The sequence below is a fragment of the Kryptolebias marmoratus genome, linkage group LG3, assembly GCF_001649575.2.
Source record: "Kryptolebias marmoratus isolate JLee-2015 linkage group LG3, ASM164957v2, whole genome shotgun sequence".
NCBI classification, from domain to species: Eukaryota; Metazoa; Chordata; class Actinopteri; order Cyprinodontiformes; family Rivulidae; genus Kryptolebias; species Kryptolebias marmoratus.
In genome coordinates this window covers 5,762,492-5,783,319 of record NC_051432.1, presented here as the reverse complement: position 1 = coordinate 5,783,319, position 20,828 = coordinate 5,762,492, and the positions used below count along the sequence as shown (strand labels likewise).

Here is a 20,828-nt window from a genome sequence, read left to right as displayed (position 1 = left end):
CATATGTTATTGTGCAAGTTAAATTCTGCAGATTTTCAGCTGTTGTACAACGTGTACCTTCTTTTGTTTTGAACTTCAATAAAGATTTAGAACAAGAAAAAATTGTCTCATTTCAAGAAATGTTTTCTCACCAGGGGGATGATGAAAACTTGTCATTGTATTCGACTCATTCTGGTATAAATAGAGGGAGACAAACTGCTCGCGCTCGGCTCTCTCCGTGCGCGCTCGGCTCTCTCTCCGCGCGCGGTTTGTCAGAGCCAAGTGCAAGCAGAGAGAGCCGAGCGCGCGCGCAGAGTGCCGAGCGCGCACGGAGAAAGCCGAGCGCGAGCAGTTTGTCAGAGTTGAGCAGTCTGTACTCTCAAATCAGTGTCACTGCGCTCTCAACTTGGTGGCACAATAATAACGCCATAGAAACATGACTCAGCAGAGCAGAGCCGAGCACAGCAGGGGCGGGAGGGGGGAGGAAACGTGAGTTAGCAAATTCGGCTCCGCTCGAGCAGACAGAGTGGGAGGGAGGAAGCAAACCGTGAGTGGGCAACTTCTCCGTACGTGACCGACGTCAGAGTGAGTTCAGCGTGTTTGTCGAAAGCTGAGAGCTTCGTGTTGTAAACACCACCAACATTAGCTCATGACTCCATTTTTTCTTTAAATAAGGTTAATATTAATCATTAAACTGACCGTTTATTAATTTTTTCCATATTAATTTACGTTTTGTCGACATGTTTCAACCTCTCGTTTTACTTGAAAGTCGTTTTTTTTTTGTTGTTTGCCTATTTTAGACAAATAGTTATTTAACCTAATATGGTTCAATGAACGCAGACACGCTCCTCGTTCGAAGTAAACCCTTAAAACTTCGGCAAAAACTCGTTTCGTTTCCTCATTAGCTTGTAATGACGTCATTGCCTCCACCATGGACTTCTAGCGTTAGCATTTTTTTGTGTCTTGATTTTATTGGTGTTGCCACATACATATGAGTTTAAAAGTCAGAGGAATAAAGGTTAATCAGTCACTTGCTCTTAAAAAAAGACACACTTTATGCAGTTTATCTTAATTAGATTCAGGTGCATTAAAAAATATTAAAATAACCAGTGCATGGGTCTACATGTCTAAAAGTATAATGGAGTGGAGCATGTTCCAGCAGTGTGTTTTAATGGAAATCATTGACTGTGAAAGCCATAATGTTCAGTGTTTTTAATCGTCTGATTCATGCCGTTTGTATCTGGTGGATGGAGGCGAACAGGAAGCATTTCTTGGCTTTTTGATGTGAGTGAAGGAGCTGAAAGAAGCCAACCTGGATGCTGAGGAACGCAGCGCCAAGAGCTCACTCAAGGTGGACCAACTTTTAAACACGATCTTTCAGCATTAGCGGCATGCTGTGGTAAACGTGACAACACTTTCTTTCAGCTGTGCAATTGTTTTAAATTGCAGCAAATCATCTGAAAGAATTGTCTGGTCCTTAACAGTATATTGTACAAGCAAAAATCAGATAAAACACATTACATCTAGTTGTTGTTATTATTATTATTATCAAAAACTAAGCCAAAATGCAGAGATGGGGTGTGGAAAAACCAGGTGGATCTTCAAGTAATGTATCTTTTTATATCATCTTTAAAACTGCTTTTGTGTAAAAAAAAAAAAAAAAAAAAAAAAGTTTATAGTTAAGTCAATAGCTGCAGTCAAGGGTGCCGCCCACAGTGTCAACCTTCTACTACTGCGTTTGACACTTTATATGAAGTTTTTCTGCTGATTTACCACATTTGGTTTTTGCTGAATAGAGCTTTGTGTGTTTTTGCCAAAAGCCTCTTAGGTTTGCAAGCAGCTTTCTTCTTTTTAAAGGCTTTCTTCTTCCAACTCTTCCAAATTACCTGTATTTTATTTTACTGTACTGTCATGAACCTAAACAATTAGAGTGCAGGTATTGTACCCCATTTCTGTTTTTAGAAATTGTTATATTAAACAAAACAGTTGTCTGAATGTGCACAGCTGCTTTGTACCAATATGATGCAAAACGCTTACTATTTTGCACCCACACTCTTACTATATGCACTTTTCATTATTGGCACCACCTCTGTGACCCTGGATCGAGTGAGTATGTATAGATAGCTCTGTCTGTGGTAACATATAGTACTTTGCATTAATTGGGGTGGCAGTGACTCAGGAGGTAGTGGTTCGTCCTGTAACGAAGGGTTGTCGGTTCAAACCCCTGTTTGGGGTTTGATGGCGCCGGTGTGATGGCAGCCTCACGTCTGTCAGTCTGCCCCATGGCAGCTGTCGCTACAATGTAGCTTACCACCATCAGTGGATGACTGTAGTGTAAAGCGCTTTGTGGTCCTTGGACTAGATAAAGCGCTATACAAGTGCAGGCCATTTAATACATTTTGTTTGACTTTGTTGACAGCTAAATAAAGATTCCTCTTCTTAGAAATCTCTCCACCTCCTGCAGTTGTGTTGTGCCAGACACAGAAGAGTAGTAGTAATAGTAATCTGGTCCAAATTGCTTTCCAAATGTGTGCTCCAGTAGATGAAATCACCACCATCGAGGCAGCTGCCTCAACACAAAGACTGGGTATTTGGTGAACAAAGCTATAAAAGTACTCTTTGGCGTATGTACCAATTGACCTGGAGCTTAACATTCAGTAAACTTGGGGACATAGAGATGTAGCTCTTTTAGTTATTTTTCCTGAGCGTAGCACAGTCTGACGTTTGGGTTAACTTCATGAGATGTCTGCTCCTTGTTTTGTGTTGTTTTTCTAGTTGTGCTCTAAATGGAGGTAACACTAACTGTTGTAAGATTGTTGCTGATGTCTTTCCTCAGTTCAAACCCACTCGGGGCCTCTTGTACAAAGGATGCGTACGCACGTTTCTACAGGTTTTGGTCCGTTGGACTTGGAGGCTCTGCTGGGAAACAATGACTGATGTGAAAACAGTTACTGGACACACCTGAGGGCTGTACTACGAAGCAACGATTCCTGCTTCACAGTTATATTGAGCTGAAAGTCAGATTTTTGAGCTTTGTAGGATCTGTTTGAGCGTGGTTAGATTGCCAAGATAACAGAAGTTTGGTGAACTGTTCTCTGCTTCTTTTCCTAATAATATGCCCGGTGCTGGGACGTTTAAGAGCAGCTGACAGAGAAAATCAGTCATATTGCAAAAAACATGGAAAGTGACATCTCATGGATTTTAATGAAACTGGGTGTGTGAATAGTACTTGGCGAGTGTTAATCTTTCCCAAAATCTTTTGGCATAATATGAAGTGGTTGCCATGGTAACCAGCCGTGAGTTTTGGGGGCAAATGCACCTCAAATTCAGCAAGTTAATAAGACCAAAAATGGCACTTTTCAATGCATAGAAAAAAAAACTATATATATATATATACTTTTAAAATGTTTTTTAAACACTGTTTTGTGAAGAAACATATCTCTTCTTTGTGTTTTTGAACATTCTGTGCCTTTGGAACAGGTATTTTATGAAATACAAATTTTTAAAATAAGGTCCTATTTCGATCTCTCAAATTAGTTAAAAAACACGCTTCACTAAAAATTAAATTGTCGGCGTTTGGTTGGACCTAATCGATGACTTCATATTCAGTAGATAATAAGAAAAATAGTGTATTTTCCTATATGTGTAAAAAAAATTTAATTGACCCTTTTGAAAATGCCCCAATAAAGGGGGCTGAAACTTGAGAATTTGATGCATTCTAGGATTTTTGTTGTTGAAACGGTTCAACGAAACATTTACCGCCACGTGTTGTCATAACAACAGTGTATGCACCGGGAGTTTCAACCATAGGAAACGACTTTCAATTGACTCGAAGTATTATTGTAAGTATATTTAGTAATTTATACTGAAATGATTGCTTCATATAGTTGATTTACAACCATTTTTCATGTAACAGTTATTGTGATAACATAAGAACAACTAGAGCTACAATGTGGAATACGTTTTTTCTCGAGACCAGTTGTCATGATTGATTAGAATTTTCTTGTTTCAGAATCAGATTCATTTGGACTCGGCACTATGAGCTGCTCATTTGCCGTGATCCCAGGACTTTTTCCACCCATCGAGTGTGGTAGCAGTTCAAGAGAATCTGAAACTGTTTTGCCACTGAACGATTGCAAACGCAATTTTCACAGTCATCTGCAATCCACCCGTGCAATTGTTTTTACATGTATTCCTGTTTTGTAAACCATGAACCGCAGCATGGTGACTTGCTCTTGACTTTGTCATTGTGACCTGCAGTCATCTTGTACGTGCAAGTGTCCATATTTCAATAGTTTGTGAGTTATCATGCAGTTATCACTAGATAATGATTTGTATAGGTTTATTTGAAATTTAGGTGGTAGTTACTTGTTAGTGACTACCCTTGGCAGCACTAACTGTGGAGTGTGTAAATTAAACCATTTTTACAGTTTTTGTATAATTTTTGTACCCTGATAATAAAAATTGAGTGTAGGCCAATGCCACATATCGGTATTGCCATAGAATTGCAATAACTTTTTTTTATTTTTTCATGTGTCACTCTATAAATGATATATGATGACAAAATGATGGGTTGATCCTCACATTCTGGAAGATTCTTTTAAAAAAGCCATTTTCACAATATTTACTGAAACTTGCATTTCAGCCAAATATGGTGAGATGTATGTGACACATATTGGTATTGAAACTAAATTGCAATAAGTTTTTAATATGCTATAATGGTCTACAGGGGTCACTCTATAAATGACATATGATGACAAGATGATGGGTTGATCCTCACATTCTGGAAGATCTTTTCAAAAAAGCCATTTTTACAGTTTCTTCATATTTTACCAATATTGGAATTTGCGCTAATACTGGATTGTTCACAGATTTTCCATGGGTATGGGTCAATTAATTTTTTTTTCCATAAATGTGTAGTTTAGGAATCCATCTTTCATATTTATGCCAGCAAAATGGCCTACCTCGGTCCAAACTCTGGCAGTAGAGCAAGGAAAATTGTCATTTTTTGGAATTTTCCAAATTTGTAAAATTTGAATAAAGTTAGTCTTCTAAAATGCAAATAGTGCCTTTACACTTAATGAGTACATATATATGCTACACCTCTTTTGAAAATATAAAGCTTTCAGATTTCAGTGATATGTATCATTAATATATAGGTCTAGCAAATCTGTCTCTAATTTGCACATGAAAAGTGTTAAAAATGTGACCGTCTGAGACGCCAAAAATGCTGATTTAGGCAATTTTTCAGCCTAGCTCGTTTCCATGGCAACCAAAGTAATACTTTTGAAAATACTTTGGAATGTGCCATTTTACACATAAATATGCATGTGTGAAAAGTTTTATTAAGATCCGCCAACCTCGACTTAACACCCTATGACTGATTTTCTCTGTCGGCTGCTCTTAAAATAAACAAGCTCAAAGATCTAGAGATGATCTGAAATTAGGGTCTGGGGGGAAGGATGGTATTTCAACATGGAAAAATGTGTTGGACACCAGGTACTCACTGATTTAAACCTTGCACATGTGCAGTGCTTGTCACACATGTTGTCCTAAAACTTATCAAACATGACCATGTTTTTAGTCTGTCCTAATTGGTCAGTGAAGGGCTGTACAGGTGGTAACGGCAGCACAACGGATTAGTGGTTAGCACTGTTGCATCACAGCAAGAAGGTCCTGGGTTCAAGACCCTCGGCCCTTTTTTTGTGGAGTTTTCATGTTCTCCTTGTGTTTGCGTGGGTTTTCTCCAGGTACTTCGGTTTCCTCCCACAGTCTTAAAAACCTGCATGTTAGGCTGCCTTCAGGCCCAGGCCTCCCTTGAAACAGAGATCTGTGATCTCAATGGGACTTGCCTGGTTAAACGAAGGTTAATAAATAAATAATGGTGTGCGTCCATGTTGATCTCTTACTCATCTGATTTGTCTTTACTCGATCTATTGGATTTCAGTGTGCAGGATTTCCTGTATGTGGTCGATCAAAGTAGAGTCCAGTCCATCCTAATGGACTGGTAAAGATAAAGGGAATTTGATCGCACAGTCTTTATTGTCAAGTACGCAGGAAAACAAAGAATTTCCCCAATTACTGTGCGTCACGTGTGGATGTTGGAGGCTGTATTTCCTTCATTTCAAAATTGGGAATCGCTTAGACGCGTTTTGGTTAGGACTTATTGCGTAAAATTCGTAGAATTGAAAGTGTGCACTTCCTTTTACGACAACTGTTTCTGCTGACAGTTTGCACGCCGCACCTTTTTCATTGTGAATACAAACTGTTCTTTTGTTATAACAGTTTTGTTCTCCTCTTTAATTGCTCACAGGTGAAGTCTAAGTTAACAGCCTGTCGTTTAAATTGTTTTGCAGTGTTGTTTCCACTCTCTGATTCCAGCTGTTTATTTAAGTCTGTGATCGCAAATACTTTAATAATTCCTTTAATAATCATATTTGATGAACACTTTAATAGTTAGGTAGGCTCTTAGTTTCCCAGTGCTTATAGAAGCAGTTTAAACAGCATTTACTCAGTCATGTTGCAGTACAGGTCAAAACATTGGCAGTGTACCAGCTATTGTGTTTGAGGCTGTGATTTCTTGATGGCAACGGATTTCTTCTGTACATTTGTTTTCAGGAATCAAACGGCTCGCCGAACAATCATGCAGGAAGTTTACTAATGCAGCTCACTGCTATTAAACAGTGTCTAAAGGGTCATAATTGAGCATTTTATTTCATAAAAACAATCACATAAGATTACCAGCACGTTACATCAGGGTTTGTCTTGCACATCAAACTTTTAAAATTATAGTAAATGTGCAATTTATTCCTGTGTTCCTGAAATATGTGCTCTTTAGTGTTGTAATCAAAACAATCTGTAAATAAAACAACTAGGGCAAATTATGTGTTTTTGTTTTAAACAGTGGCTTACATCACAAGTTAAAATGGGGTGATTTCATTCAGGTTGATGTTGCATATTGTATGTGATATGTGTGGTTTAATTTTAGGGAATAGTGGATGGGACTCTGAACCTGACTGGACAGAGTCGTCTTGTCCTCTCCCTGCACACCCAGTTCGTGTGGCACAGGACAGATGGATATTCACAGGAGAGGAAGAGGCGAGACAAACGGTGCAATTATAATGAATTTTACTCTGTCGTGGTGAGTTTCATCTAAAACAACTTGTTGCGTTCCTGCTGCACAGTAGAGGGTAGCATTGTTCAGCTATTTGGAGTTAAGACTTTTCTTATTTCACTTTCGGTCATCACATTTTTCCTCTCCTGTGTTTCTGACAGGGAAGTCCAAGTCTCACATTGGAGCACTGGGTGTGTGTAGAGAACCAGCCCAGCATGGCGGGCGTTAACGGATCTGTGGGTCCGTCTGCTCCACCCGTTTCGGACGGCACTTCTCTGTCTTTGCCCAATCCTGATTCGGACCCAGCCGACGTCAGTCCTGAGGTCCGCAGCTTCATCACTGACACCTGCAGTCCGTCTGGTTCTTCTTGCAGTGTGACCAGCTCAGACTGGGACTGTCTCAGGTCCACGTGCAGGAGTCCCCCCTCTTCGGACCAGTATCCTGTCAGCGCTGCGGCGCACCTGCACCTCCTGGGAGAATCCTTGTCTCTGATTGGACGCCATCTTCAGGAAACAAATGTAGGCAAACATTATGAAGTCTACGAGAAAGATTTATTCTAACACAATAATTTTCCCAATATTTTGACTCTTTAAACCTGATGACTCATATTAAGAGTTTCAAAAATTAAACTTTGCACTGTTCAGTTTCAGCTGATAATCTGATTGGATAAGTAGCTTTTCCCCTAACAAAGGAATTCCAGTCACTTTCTTTTAAAACTCTTAGGATTTGCTGTGCCACCCTAACCATTAGGATTAGTGGAGAAGTGATTAGAGCTGTCGCCTCCCAGCAAGAAGATTACAGGATCTCTTCCCAGCCTGGGGCCTTTCTGGGTGGAGTTCACATGTTCTCCCTGTGCACACATGGGTGTAATCTGGTTTTCTTCCCACAGACCAAAAACATGCACGTTAGGTTCATTGGTAACTCCAAATTGTCCCTAGGTGTGAGTGAGAGCGTGAATGGCTGTTTGTCTCTGTGATGGACTTGCGACCTGTCCAGAATGTCCCCTGCCTTTCGTACAGTGACTGCTGGAGATAGACACCATCTCCCCGAGACCCAAAAAGGAGAAGTGGGTAAAAGAAAATGGATGGATGGATCTGCTGTGTCCTGGATGACTGAGAATCAACACCAGTGGTGTCCACTCCACTGTCCTGCATGTTTTAGTTGTTTCCCTGCTCTTCAGCAGGTCTGCAAGTTCTGCAGAAACCTATTAATCACTCATTAATTTAAATCAGGTGTGTTGAAGCAGAGATGCATCTAAAACATGCAGGATATGGTGTACTCCAGAGTAAAGAAATGTCATCTTACTACAGCTTTGTTAAAGGCTACAGTTTTAGATAAAGTAAATTTAATCAGTCTAAACTGAACTGTGATTGAGAGTTGCAAAAAGAATGAACTGAAAGCTAAAAGTAAAAAATAGTCCAAGCTGAAATAATAATAAAAAAGATATGGTGGGGGGCCTTGTAAACAAACAAACAAACAACTGCTAAATAATTTCTACCCAACATTTACTTTTAAATAGTTTGAAGACAACATGTTAAAGTTTAATTTGGTAAAGCTAATTGTTTTTTAAGAAACTCATATTTGTTTTGACTTTGATGTCAGCAGCTTGTTTTAATAAAAGATGGGATGGGTGCAACAAAAAACTATAAACTATACACTTGGCAGAACATCTACTTTTTAATTTTATTATTATTATTATTATTATTATTATTATTATTATTATTATTATTATTATTATTATTATTATTATTAAAATTTCTTAGCCATGATTAAATCAGTGACTATGGTACAACGTCTAAAGAAAACAAATATTAAAAAATAAAAATACATCTTTATTTGACATGCGCAGGATGTAACTAAAACAGTGTAATGATTGAATGTGATCTGCAGTAAAAACACAGTCAACTTTTAGTTTAAGTCCTTGAAATGAGAAAAAAAAACATCTGAAAGTTAAAACTCTACCTGAAGATGATAAAATGTGTCTATCTTCTCTGAGCTCCAGGTCATTGGCATTATATGACTCGAAGTAGAAAGATGATTTGTGGTTTCATGGATCAAAATTAAAACTTTGCAGCTTTCAACCCACAAAATACAAGCTGCAGAGACTCTTGACCACAGCTGTTAAAAGATTCAAGTGATTCATCTGATCAGCCTGCAGCCTCGCTCTGAAATATAATAAAAAAATGTCTATTGTAAAGCATTAATTCCCAACCTGGGGGGGACGCAAGGCTTTACTGACACATAAACTGTCTAAATGTTTTGCACATGTACAAAATGATCCAACATGAAATGATTATTAAAAGTCTGGGCAAACAATTTAATTTCATCATGTTCTACACAGAGCTCTCTTTTACAGGATTTTTTGTTTATAGATATAAATAAAATACACCTTCTCATTCAACCTAAACTAATGCGTATTGGATTAAAACATTATTCTTTACAACGAGCAGATGGAGCATCCTGAGTCAAACTTTATGTAAAAACTGGGAGCTACAAGCCAGACGATAAGGTTTGTTGGATCTGTGCATGGGTCTCCATGCACCAATTTACAACATGCTTCAGAGGCAATTCAATCCCTGTTTTACTGAAGTTCACGCATACTTATGAAAGGAATCACAAGTGATATACTTTTACACTTCCATCATAGAGGACAGACAAAACTCAGGTGTGAGAAACTCCCTTTTCTTAACAAAAGGTTTATTAAAAACTACAGGTACATTGATCTCTCAGCTTCCTTAAAGCTTCCAGATTCTTGTTTTTGCTTCCTTGGGTACCTTGCGGCCTCACCACCGGCCTCTCTGTGCCTCTCTGCAGAAAGTGGCGTGCGTGTCGAGCAGCCTCTCTCTGCTCTTGGACTCCCTGCTGTGCGCGCTGGCTCCACTGATGTGCCTCACAACGCAGATACCTGAGCTGACGGGCGGCGCGGATCACACACTGGTGAGCAGCGAACTGCACAAACGCACCAAAAGAAGCACGTGCGTCTGTTATTTTTATGCGTTGAAGGAAAAAAAAAAAATCCAGCTTTAATCCCTTTTTAAGGCGTCCACTCTGGAGAACATTGCGTATGTGATGCCCGGGCTGTAGGTGACGACTGAAGACCACACTGGCTGCACGGGAAAATGAACTGAAAAACACCTTTAGAATGAGTTATTTTCTTGTAAAATCTATTTATTTTCAGATTATATTTGTGTAAACATATCTTTGTTGATCGTACATGTTAGGTACTTTGCATTTAATTTGATTAAACGTAGTATTTAAACACTCTGTTAGGCCAGTTCCTTGTTTTATTTGAGCAGTGAAAGAGAGCCATTGATGGAGGGGGGGGGGGTGAAATATGCCTCCAGCTTTTCAGACAGTATTCAAAACAAAAATTCAAAGTATTTTTCCATGACTCTCCATTTGATTATCACACAACACAAGCAAACCTGGTTTGTCGTCTCTAAATGTTGTAAATTTGTCATCTGTGAGGTGCCTCGGCTTTAAACTGCACTGACAGAAGCATATTTACACTTGGTTAACCAGCTTTTCTCCTTTAAGCCCTGAAGGACACCTTTATTTTGACATTCTGACTCTTCATGGGTGCGGCAGATTAAAACAAAACACCAAAAAAAAAACCTCACACAGTCTGAGTGATTCATATGCGTGGCTGGTTATACCTACTTCCACCTCGTTTTGGAATGCTCAACTCCCTGCAGACAGACAAACCTGTTGCGTGCAAATATCCACACATATATGCTCATTCGTGTGCGGTCGGAGATGGGAGTGGTGAGATGGGTAACTCTCACCTGAGCTGGCACCTTTTTCAGTCGTCGATCAGGAAGCGACGTGTGCCGAAGCTGCGTGGAAGGGAGACATGATTTAGACACAGCTGAAGAAACTGAGACGTTAATGCAACTTCGTAAGCCTCAAGCACACAAGTAAGTATGTTTTATGTTGTATATATGATGCATTTATTTTTAGAGAATGATTGATTTTATAATCTCTGTGTTAGGTTTTTCTTTTTTCTGTAGCAGCTAAGTGTTGATTAGTGAGGTTCACAAGTCTTTTGGTTTTATTGGTGGTTTGTTGCATTGAGTAAACTGATGTGTAACATGCAGAGGAAGTGGTTTTAGCATTAAGTCAGCATTTACCAAACTGTCATTTTGTATATCTTTATTTTAAGTCATCTGTATTTTAATGTTCTCTTCAGTTTAAAATACGTTTATGACTTTCTGCACTGATGTGTCAGTTCATGTTTGCTGTCACAGTCAACTTGTGTGATCGTTTTTTTTTTTTTACTTTTTATTTTTGTCAGCTTTTGCAGCTCATGTTATGTGATTGTTTAAATATTATTCTAAATGTATTGTGGAAGCGTGGGCAGAATGACTGAATGTAGCTCAACTGGATTTGCAAGGTGTGGTTAATCAAACAGTCTGAGGGATGTGGTTTTCCACTTAAATGAACAAGTTGAGAGACTGGTACCTGTTTGTTTTTCTCATTAGCACATGGATCACAGTTAAAAGTACTGCAGATTAAAGCAAAAAGTTATACATAATTGGGACGTGGTCAAATGAAAAACTTGATGAATATTTATTTGAAAGTTGTTTTTTTTTGGTTGTAAAACTATATTTTTAAACCTTTTCTTGTTATTTGTTTAGCTCTCTTAATGGCATCACTCCTTTGAACTACATTTTTGTAGAACATGGATGTCAAACTTATGTGGGAGGGGAAAAAAATGTATTTATTGGTCAATAAACATTGACTAAGCTTGGACACTATTTATTGACAAAGATATACAGATTGAGCTAGATTTTCAGGCATAATATGTCTATTTATTAAAATAGAAAGATGTATTATATTCATGCATACATACACATACATAATATAAAGAATTTAGAACAAAAATCACTTGACTAATGGAAAAAATACATATATTTATTGGCAGTTTAAAAAATGCCTCAATAAAAATCCAAACATTTTATTGTGAAATAAGAAGACAAAACTGAAAAAAAACATCAATTTAATTTCTTTGATACACATCAAAAGTTTGATTGGTCCCATTTGGGCGCTCTTTGTTGTACTTTCTACATCAAAATTACTGAAAAACCTGACTTAAAACTGCATTTTCTCAGCTTCAAAGTATATTAAATGCATGATAAGTTTGCACTGATTATGCTTCGTTTTTGAGGAGCAACAGAGACTTGATCTGTCACCGACAGGCTAGCTTCAATTTATTCAAAATATTATATTGCAGACCAGATATGTATACAACAAGGACCATATCTGGCCCACAGGCCCTAAGTTTATTATCAAGAGAGGGTTCAAGAATCTAGTTTTAATACCAAGTAGCCCATGTGACTCCTCCGCTCCTCCTGTTTCAGGTATGAGTGAACATCTGAGAAGAAACTCCAGCAGGTCCTCGGCCTCAGAACTGAAGGTGCTTCTTTTGGGAAACATTGGATGTGGGAAGACGTTGTCAGCGGACACCGTCCTGGGCCAGGTGTCCCTCGCGTCTACTGCCCAAGACTCCCGGAGCTGCAGCCTGCGGCGGGGCCACAGCGAGGGCAGGAGCGTGACCCTGGTGGAGGCTCCAAGATGGTACTGGAGCGGCAGCAAAATGGAGGACAGTGTCAGGAAGGAGACGCAGCAGGCGATGACTCTGGTAGAGCCGGGCCTGCACGCCGTTCTGCTGCTGGTGCCTGTCAACCAGTTTACGGAGGTTTGTCACCTGCCACTGAAATCGGTTTTTCAAAAACATTATTATCAGGCTACATTCAGGAAAGTGTGCAGTAAATAAACACTTTATCAAATAGTCAGTGTCATCCATAAAATTGTAGCTATTGACCTCTTATGCTCCTGTTTTGTTTTTTTGTTTACCCAGATGGACGGTCGTGTTCCTGCAGAGTTGGAAGAGTTGTTTGGAAAGGAGATTCTGGATCACACCCTGGTGCTGCTGACATGTGGCGACTACCTAATGGGAAGAACAGCCGAGGTAGAGTTTGTTTCTGGTGGGGTTTTTTGTGTCTGGGATGTCATTCCTGACCCAAAATGTGAAAGGGAAAGCTAGAAAATGAGCTTATCAGTAAAACTTCCTGTCTATTTATGATTATAGACTGTGAAAAGCTTTTCTTTCTTCTCTTTGATTGTTTTTATCTGCTTCCTTCTTCCGCCATCCATACATTCTTGCTGTATTTTCTCACCTGTGTGTTTTAAGAGGTCATACGCAGTCTCTCAAACATAAAAAAACGAACTCTGATCAAATTGCCGTTCCACAGGAATACCTGCAGAAAGAACACCCAGGCCTGAGGCAGATGATTGAGTGCTGTGGAGGGGGATACCACGTCTTCAATAATCGTCAGCGACAGGAAAGAACGCAGGTTCAGGAGCTGCTGGAGAAGGTAAGCTCTCGAAACGGAAAATTATTTCTAGAATCTTGTCAACGCAGACATTCCTGTGCCTCACAGCTGAACCAGTCAGCCGCTGAGAATGCGTGCTATGTTTCTCAGGACTGTTTTCTTTCACAAACTGAAACTCACACCCAGCTGCATGCAGAACTCGTTTGGGAAACAATAACCACATTATTACCAGCAGCAAAAGCACAAAAAAATTCATTTACGTGTCTCTCTGTCAGCAGTTGGTTGAAACACATTGTTATCAAATGTGAAAGTTTAGGATTCAGATCTTATCTGTTCGTCTAGGTCTAAAAAAAGACTTGCGGCTATAATTTTACAGTCTGCAATGGACTGACATTTTTCTTTAAGCCAGTATCTCACTGAGCTGCAACTGCTGGTAACTCAAAGTTGCAAGAAAATATGCAAATTTTCAGTTGAGGTCACACTGAATTTGAAGTGTTTTTAACAAGCCTGAATGTCCTGAATGTTTTCTGAATACTGCTGGATTCCAAGGCAAAAGAAATCTTTAAAAATATATATGTTTTTGAATCAAGCACTAAGATCCTAAAAATGAATATATTTGCCCAAAAGCCCAGGCTGATTGGTTATGGTTTCTCTACATGAATCATCTATTTCTGAGTCTGTGCATGGCACGTTGGTATTTATGCACCGTGGCTGGGCAACAGGAAACATTTATTAATGCTTAGCTTGGTTCACGTGCAGCCCCGCACATCTAAAGGCATCTCAGACTCGTTGCTTTATTGGCCACAGTAACGTCTCATTTTATTGTGTGTGGGTTTGTATTTATCTGGAGAGGCAGAGAGGTGGCCCGTGAGTGGGCTCTCAGTTCTGGTCATGTATGTAATATGGTATGGAGCTGTCTGTTTGTCCATCTGTCTGCAAACATTTTCTTGTCCGAGCTCTAAATTGATAATCCTTTAACATAGAAATGTCAAACTGAAGAGCTGGACACCTCATGGGTCAAGGATGATCCCTATTGATTTCAAGGTCAAACCATCAAAGCTGAAGGTCACAGGTGACCCCTTTATTAAAACCTTGCCTGTGCTCCAGCTTGTTGTTTGATTAACATAGAAATTGTTCCCTAGATTGTCCCTATCTGTCCATCTATAAGACAGTCCACAGTAACTTGTCCATGGTTTAATTCCACAAATGTTTAGAATAGAAAATGTTATCAGACTATGGCTCCACATTGGATCTTATTTTTATTTGGTTCAGTTCAGTTTATTTATATAGTGCCAATTTACAACAAGTCATCTCAGGGCACTGTACAAAAACATCCACATTCATAATAAAAAGTCAAATAGTTACAATACAATAATGATCTACCTAAAGAAGCCGGTAGGTTGTGTGAATCTTCACTTCATCGCAGTCTCCCGTTATTAAGACCACCAAAGAAATCTCGAGTGATAAAATCAGCTACTCTGACCATAAACTGGTTTGGATAGGCTGGTAGTCATCAACAGGTAGGTTCTTCACATTGCTGCTGATAGCTGCGCTTTCACCTTCATATGTTCTTTAATTGAACTGTTTGTCTGTTTATACCATGGACAACATCATAACCAGTGAAACTGACCTTTCACCCCACCACAGTCATATATACATACTTAACAGACACGTATTCAGGATTGTTGTGTGAATCCTGTGTGTGAATTCATGCTTTGGGTTTTAATTGTTGACAATTTACTGATGGGCGTATTATGTACCAATGGCGTAACTCTTGTTTTCTCTTACTGTAGTCTAACGGCAGCTTTTCACAGTTCAAAGTATGGCATATAGAGGAGTGAGCATACTTAATTTTCCAAGCATATCTTTAATATATATGATGCAAATTATCCAAGTTTATAGATGGAGTTCTAGTCAAACTGGATGATTTTTTACTTAAGATTGGAATCCATAATTTAGATAGGCCTATTTAAATGAAAAATATCCCTGGAAGGAATTAAAATGACATGTGATAAACCTCTAAATGGGGTGTGCTGGCTGTTTTTTGTGATAGTAGAATTTTTAATTTTGTGTCATTTCTTTAAAACGTTACAGCACAAGGTACAACATATGGTGACCTATAAATGTTGCTTCAGTTTCTTGTTTTGTTACCAAGGATACCATAAGGGAAAAAGTTTAAGCCCAAACTCATTACTGCTCCAGAGCAGGTGATGAGTTGAGCCTCTGTTACCATGGTGATCACAGGGCTCTAGCCAGGCTGACTTTTACCACAACAAGCTGACTCAGCTGTAAATCTTGCTTTGTAGCGCAGCCCTCTGCTCTGTCCAGCTGTTCGCCCACTTGCTGGTATAGTTTTATAGTCTAGACTACTTTTGTTCCACAACCCAACTTTTCTTCAAAGCTACATTATTTAAAAACGTCCAAGGAGGTTTTATCCTCATGAGAAAGACACATTCCATTTGTCACTCAAGCCTGGGTTGAATTGAAAATTTAAAAAAGCAATAATAAAAGTTAGTTTGAAACATATTGGTGGCCCGTATATCTGGATGTAAATGCAATGATTAACCATCATGTCCCAGTTTGACCAACAGTGTTTAATGAGTGCATGTTCTGAAGTTTTGTTTTTAAATCTCTTCTGAATTCATGAATATGTCAACCTGGCTGTTCATGGTAAAATACTTTTCTTCTGGAAAACGTGCATGCACCAGCTGACCAGTCTGATCAGAAATGTCTCATATTGAGTAAATAAAATAGTCATATACGGTTACATCCCAACACAAGAACTTCAACCCAATACTGCTATGATTTAAATTACATTTTTGTTTGTTTTTTAGATTCTAGTAATTATTTATTTCTCAATAGGTGGAGAGTATGGTGCAGAAAAACGGGGTATACTACATGAAAACAGCCCAGGAGAGAGAGCTGGACAGACGGGTGAGGGAACGAAAGCGAGAGCTGATGGAAAGTTACCAAGCTCAGAAGGAGGAGAAGAAGAAGCCGGTCTCAACGAGGACCTTCTCAAACACGGAAACCCTCTACAGCGAGGAGGAGTCCATCGGCATCTTGGAGAGGAGGAGGAGGAGAGAAGAACAAGATGAACTGGACGGAAGTGTGTTTGAGACCACGGTGACTAATGGGCTTCATTCAGCTCCAGCCCCAGAGCAACAGTCTCCATCACGAGATGACAGGCAGTTAACCAGGACGCCCAGTTTCAGGCTGAATGCAGGTAAATAGTGACTCTAAACGAGCCCTGCGTCCCAGTTTTTACTGCGTCTTTACAGTATGTTTGAAGCAATGCACATTCACCTAGACAGGGTTAAAATAATAATAAAATCATGAGGGTAAATATTAAGTTATGGTAACATTTATATGAGCAGATAAACAAGCAAACTAAAACAGCCATATGAGCTCACTTGGCAGTGGGGGTAAAAGGTTAAAGTGTCAAAAACTGTTTCTGGTTCCTCCCTCTAGATGGAGCTATACTCTCACAAATTTCTGAGTCCAAATCCACGCCAAAAATGATTTCTACTTGTAAGTTGCAGGACTTTATTGTCTAATGTGTCACTTTTTTTAGCCCATTTACTTCTATGATTGTTGACAGAGATAATAATTAATATTTTATTCCTTTTTTTTTTTCCTGATGACTTTCAGTACACCACAGAATCAACAGCTTCGAGGAGGGAACGCCCGAGACGTCCCCGACCTCGTCTCTTCATTCACCCGTCTTCTCTTCTTTCTCCTCCTCACCAACCTTTGCCGCCTCTCCTTCGCTGCCATCATCCTCTTCACCCCCGTCATCCTCCCATTTGTCCCCGTCGTCCCCGGAGCTTCGCCTGGTGCTGCTTGGGCGTTCTGGAGCAGGAAAAAGTGCAGCAGGAAACTTCATTCTTGGACAGCAGGCGTTTGAGTCCTATTCAGACAGCTTCAAAGCAATCACCCAGAAATGTGAGAAGAAGAAGGCAGATGTTGAAGGAAAAAGGGTTTGTGTTCACAACTTTGTTTTACAGATTATCTCACAAGATGTTGCCCAAACAAAGGCTCAAAAGGTCCTGTGCTTTTCATATTTTTTGTGTGTTGTCCTAAAGTATTTTATTTAGTTATAATCATATGTGTTGGTTTTTTTTTCTCTCACCTGCAGGTGGCTTTGGTGGACACCCCTGATTGGTTCAACTCGGAGCAGACTCCAGATGAGGTGCGAGCTCAGATCTCCTCCTGCGTTGCTTTATCCAGTCCCGGGCCTCACGCCTTCCTCCTGTGCGTCCCATTGGACCAGCCTGCCAAGACCGAGCTGCAGGCCCTTGCGGTCCTGGAGAACGTATTTGGCCCAGATTCGATCAAGAAACACACTCTGGTCCTCTTTACTTACACTGATCGACTGAGGGAAAGCGGGAAAGCGGGAAACAAAACCGTGGAGGAATACATCGCCAGCCAGCGGGGGGATCTGATAAAGCTTGTCGAAAAATGTGGGGACAGGTATCACATTGTGGAGAAGAAGAATGTGGCCGAGCTGCTAGAGAAGGTGGAGCAGACGGTGAAGGAGGCTGGAGGACAGTGTTACTCCTGTCCTGCTTTTCAGGAAGCAGAGACCAGAGTGAGACAGAGGCAATTAGAGATGACACAGGAGAGAAGGGGCCTAAACATCAGGCAGGAACAAGCGGTAGGTGTTGGACAGCTCAGGTCTGACAGGCAGCTGCTGCCTCAAGTAGAAGAAGATGAGGAAATGAGGGATGAAGCAGAGATGAGTGTCAGCAAAATGAACATCGAGAGCATCCCTCCTATTACGCTTTCCAGCATGTCTCCGTCGCTTCTCCGCTCCATTATGGAGAAAATGGAGTCCGGTGCGAAGAATTTCCCCAAACTGTTGGCAGAAAGCTCAGTGTGGGTCGGAGAGGGAGCAAAGAAGATGAAAAACAGTCCGGTGTGGGGAAAAGTCGGTGGCGGCGCACAAAACGTCCAGAAGATGGTGATCGACAGTTCTGTGTGGGGAAAGATGGGAGCTACTGCAGGAGAAGTCTCCAAAGCTGTGGGAGGTCGGGTCCCCAAGGTGGTGGTGGATGGTTCTTTGTGGGTGGGCTCTGGAGCGAAAACGGTGGCGTCAAGTCCAGTGTGGGAGAAAGTTCGATCAAACACGAAGAGTTTGGTTCAAAGTCCCGTGTGGGGGAAAGTAGGTTCTGGCACTAAAACTGGAGCTAAACTGGTGGCGGAGAGCTCCATGAGAGTTGGTTCTGGGATCGGCGCTGGCGCCAAGAAGGTGGCGCAGAGTCCCGTGTGGGGCAAGGTGGGCTCCGGGGCAAAAGCCGGCGCAAAAATGGTGGCAGAGAGCTCCGTGTGGGAGAAAATCGGTACCACGGCAAAACAGGTGCCTACGGTAGTGATTGGGGGCGCCATTCTGGGTCTGGTGCTCGGTGTGATTTTAGCGGGGGTGATTGGTGGAGCTGTCGGGGCGGCTGCTGGATCTGCAGTAACTGAGGTGGGCAGGCGTAAATTTGGCGCCAAAAACGCTTCAGAGGAAACGAGAAGCAATGAGAAAATGGTAAACAGCATTGCTCCAATGATGAAAGAAGGGAAAAGCATGAAAACTGAATGAAAGACTGAAAGCAGCTTGTATAAAATGTAGATGAACCATATTTCTTGTGTATCATCACAATATGGAATACAAGAGCGGTTTTCTCTGAAATGCACACACTCCCCCCCCATCAATATATTTCTAATACTTGTTCACACATTAATTTCAACTTCATTTTAATTCCACAAAACCAGAATCTGATAAATGAGGATGAATGATCCCCGTATAATGTTTGAGGGTATTCTATATGAAATGATGTCATATTGTAGTAACTGAGTTTAGTGAAATTGATTGTAGTCATAAATTTAAAAGTATTTGTTTGTCTTGTATACTGTTGCAAAAAAAAGCAAAAGCTGTAAATTTAAGCAGAGGTATTTTATTAAAACATGCAAAGCATATTGTCTCTTGACTCTCTTTTTTTTATGATCCTGTAATCTTTTGTTCCTCATTTGAAAGGCCCAGCATTATGCAATTATTACCATTTGCCTCCAAAGTGTGAAGCATGTGGCAATAACAAGCTGCCTCGGTGTTTGCGCAACATTTTAAAAGCGGCGTCCTTGTCAGCTCGTTTCAGCTGCCTTAGCGGCTGCAAACCTGCTGAATGTGGCGCTCCAACGTGCTGTGCAGATTAGTCTGTGCTTGCCAAATGAAACTGAACCAGCGGTCTGGTATTTCTCTGGGTTGGAGGGCACGGGGTGGAGGCAAGAACATTTTATCTCCGAGTCCCAGGCTGGCATGTTTGACCTTGTTGGCCCCCTGTATCAGGAGGAGAGAAGGTTACCACCCCAGCTGTCAAAACCAACATTTGAAGGTTTAGTTTTCTTAGACAAGATTTTTCACAACTGTATTATTGAGGAGTCGTCTCATCTTTCTTTCAAGAAAACTCAAACCTTAAAATGAAATTCAATGCCGTTCTCACTTAATTTTTTTTTCATGACAACATCAGTCAACAGTGGTAACGTAAATTTATCTACATCCATGGTTCTCAAAATGTGGTAGAGGAACCACTGATTGTAGTTAAAATAAATGAAATTTGCATTACCCACCTCCTTTCATCCCACAGTTTTAGATTATTATAATCGTTTGTTTAAAAAAAATGATTTAATCAGGCCTTGAAAATAACTTTATGCACAATCTTATGCGATATCCAGACATCTCATGTTCGGAGTATGTGGTGTGAATGACTCTCAGCTACTACCACATCAAGTCTTAGCTCAGTGTGCTTAAAGCTGGTATAGCTAGTTTTGGCTAATGTCCATAAGCTGTGGCGGTCATGTTGAATTTGACTCCAAAACTTCAGGTGTAGATGTACATCCAAGGATTACTCTCTGAGACCTTCATTCAAATCTGTCCAGCATTTTGTGAGATATTTTGCTAACAGACAGACAAACTCAGGCAATTTCATGAGTGCTCGAATCTCATGGTGGCTGCAATAACAAAACTGCAACGAGTCCCTTTTGAGCAAAAATGATCCACCTCCAAAAATGCTAATTTTCAGTAAATGAAACAACATCTTTCTTATAAAATAAAGTCACTCTGTGTGGTCAAAGGTTGTATTTTGGCTGCGTATCGGTCAGTCTCATGAACAGACAGCTTAAAGGCTTTATTGTTACCTCCGCTAAGGAGGTTATGTTTTCAGTAGCGTTTGTTTGTCTGTGCACAAGATTACTCCAAAAATTATGAACAGATTTTCTTTAAATGTTCAGGGAAAGTCAAACATGGTACAAGGAACAAGTGATTACATTTTGGTGGTGATCTGGATCAGGAGTCGGATTCAGGATTTTTTTTTTTAAAGAAACTGATATAATAAAGATCCCTATAGCGAGTAGTAATC

The 20,828-nt window shown here is 40.2% G+C and overlaps 2 protein-coding genes across 2 annotated transcripts; both read left to right on the top strand.

The window, feature by feature from the left end:
- Positions 1-450: 450 nt before the first annotated feature.
- On the top strand, positions 451-10,357 carry LOC112451062 (HMG domain-containing protein 4-like). Its single transcript, XM_025009179.2, has 5 exons — positions 451-564; positions 6,968-7,120; positions 7,255-7,611; positions 9,908-10,030; positions 10,133-10,357. Exons 3-5 carry the CDS (start codon positions 7,309-7,311, stop codon positions 10,175-10,177), a joined length of 471 nt encoding a protein of 156 aa, XP_024864947.1. The 5' UTR covers positions 451-564; positions 6,968-7,120; positions 7,255-7,308; the 3' UTR covers positions 10,178-10,357.
- A 373-nt stretch (positions 10,358-10,730) lies between these two features.
- LOC108244325 lies at positions 10,731-19,390 on the top strand. Its single transcript, XM_017430435.3, has 8 exons — positions 10,731-11,010; positions 12,454-12,791; positions 12,954-13,064; positions 13,348-13,470; positions 16,291-16,654; positions 16,900-16,959; positions 17,080-17,408; positions 17,567-19,390. The coding sequence occupies exons 2-8, from the start codon at positions 12,456-12,458 to the stop codon at positions 19,013-19,015; spliced, it is 2,772 nt and encodes a 923-aa protein (XP_017285924.1). The 5' UTR covers positions 10,731-11,010; positions 12,454-12,455; the 3' UTR covers positions 19,016-19,390.
- The last annotated feature ends 1,438 nt before the right edge of the window (positions 19,391-20,828 follow it).

Excerpts from the sequence above, each read along its gene's own strand:
- LOC108244325 (XM_017430435.3), top strand. The coding sequence starts at position 12,456 with ATGAGTGAACATCTGAGAAGAAACTCCAGCAGGTCCTCGGCCTCAGAA. Across the intron at positions 16,960-17,079 it reads GCCAAAAATGATTTCTACTT|TACACCACAGAATCAACAGC; the intron begins GTAAGTTGCAGG and ends GATGACTTTCAG. Across the intron at positions 17,409-17,566 it reads CAGATGTTGAAGGAAAAAGG|GTGGCTTTGGTGGACACCCC; the intron begins GTTTGTGTTCAC and ends TCTCACCTGCAG.
- LOC112451062 (XM_025009179.2), top strand. The coding sequence starts at position 7,309 with ATGGCGGGCGTTAACGGATCTGTGGGTCCGTCTGCTCCACCCGTTTCG. Across the intron at positions 7,612-9,907 it reads GCCATCTTCAGGAAACAAAT|AAAGTGGCGTGCGTGTCGAG; the intron begins GTAGGCAAACAT and ends GCCTCTCTGCAG. Across the intron at positions 10,031-10,132 it reads GCGGCGCGGATCACACACTG|GCGTCCACTCTGGAGAACAT; the intron begins GTGAGCAGCGAA and ends TCCCTTTTTAAG.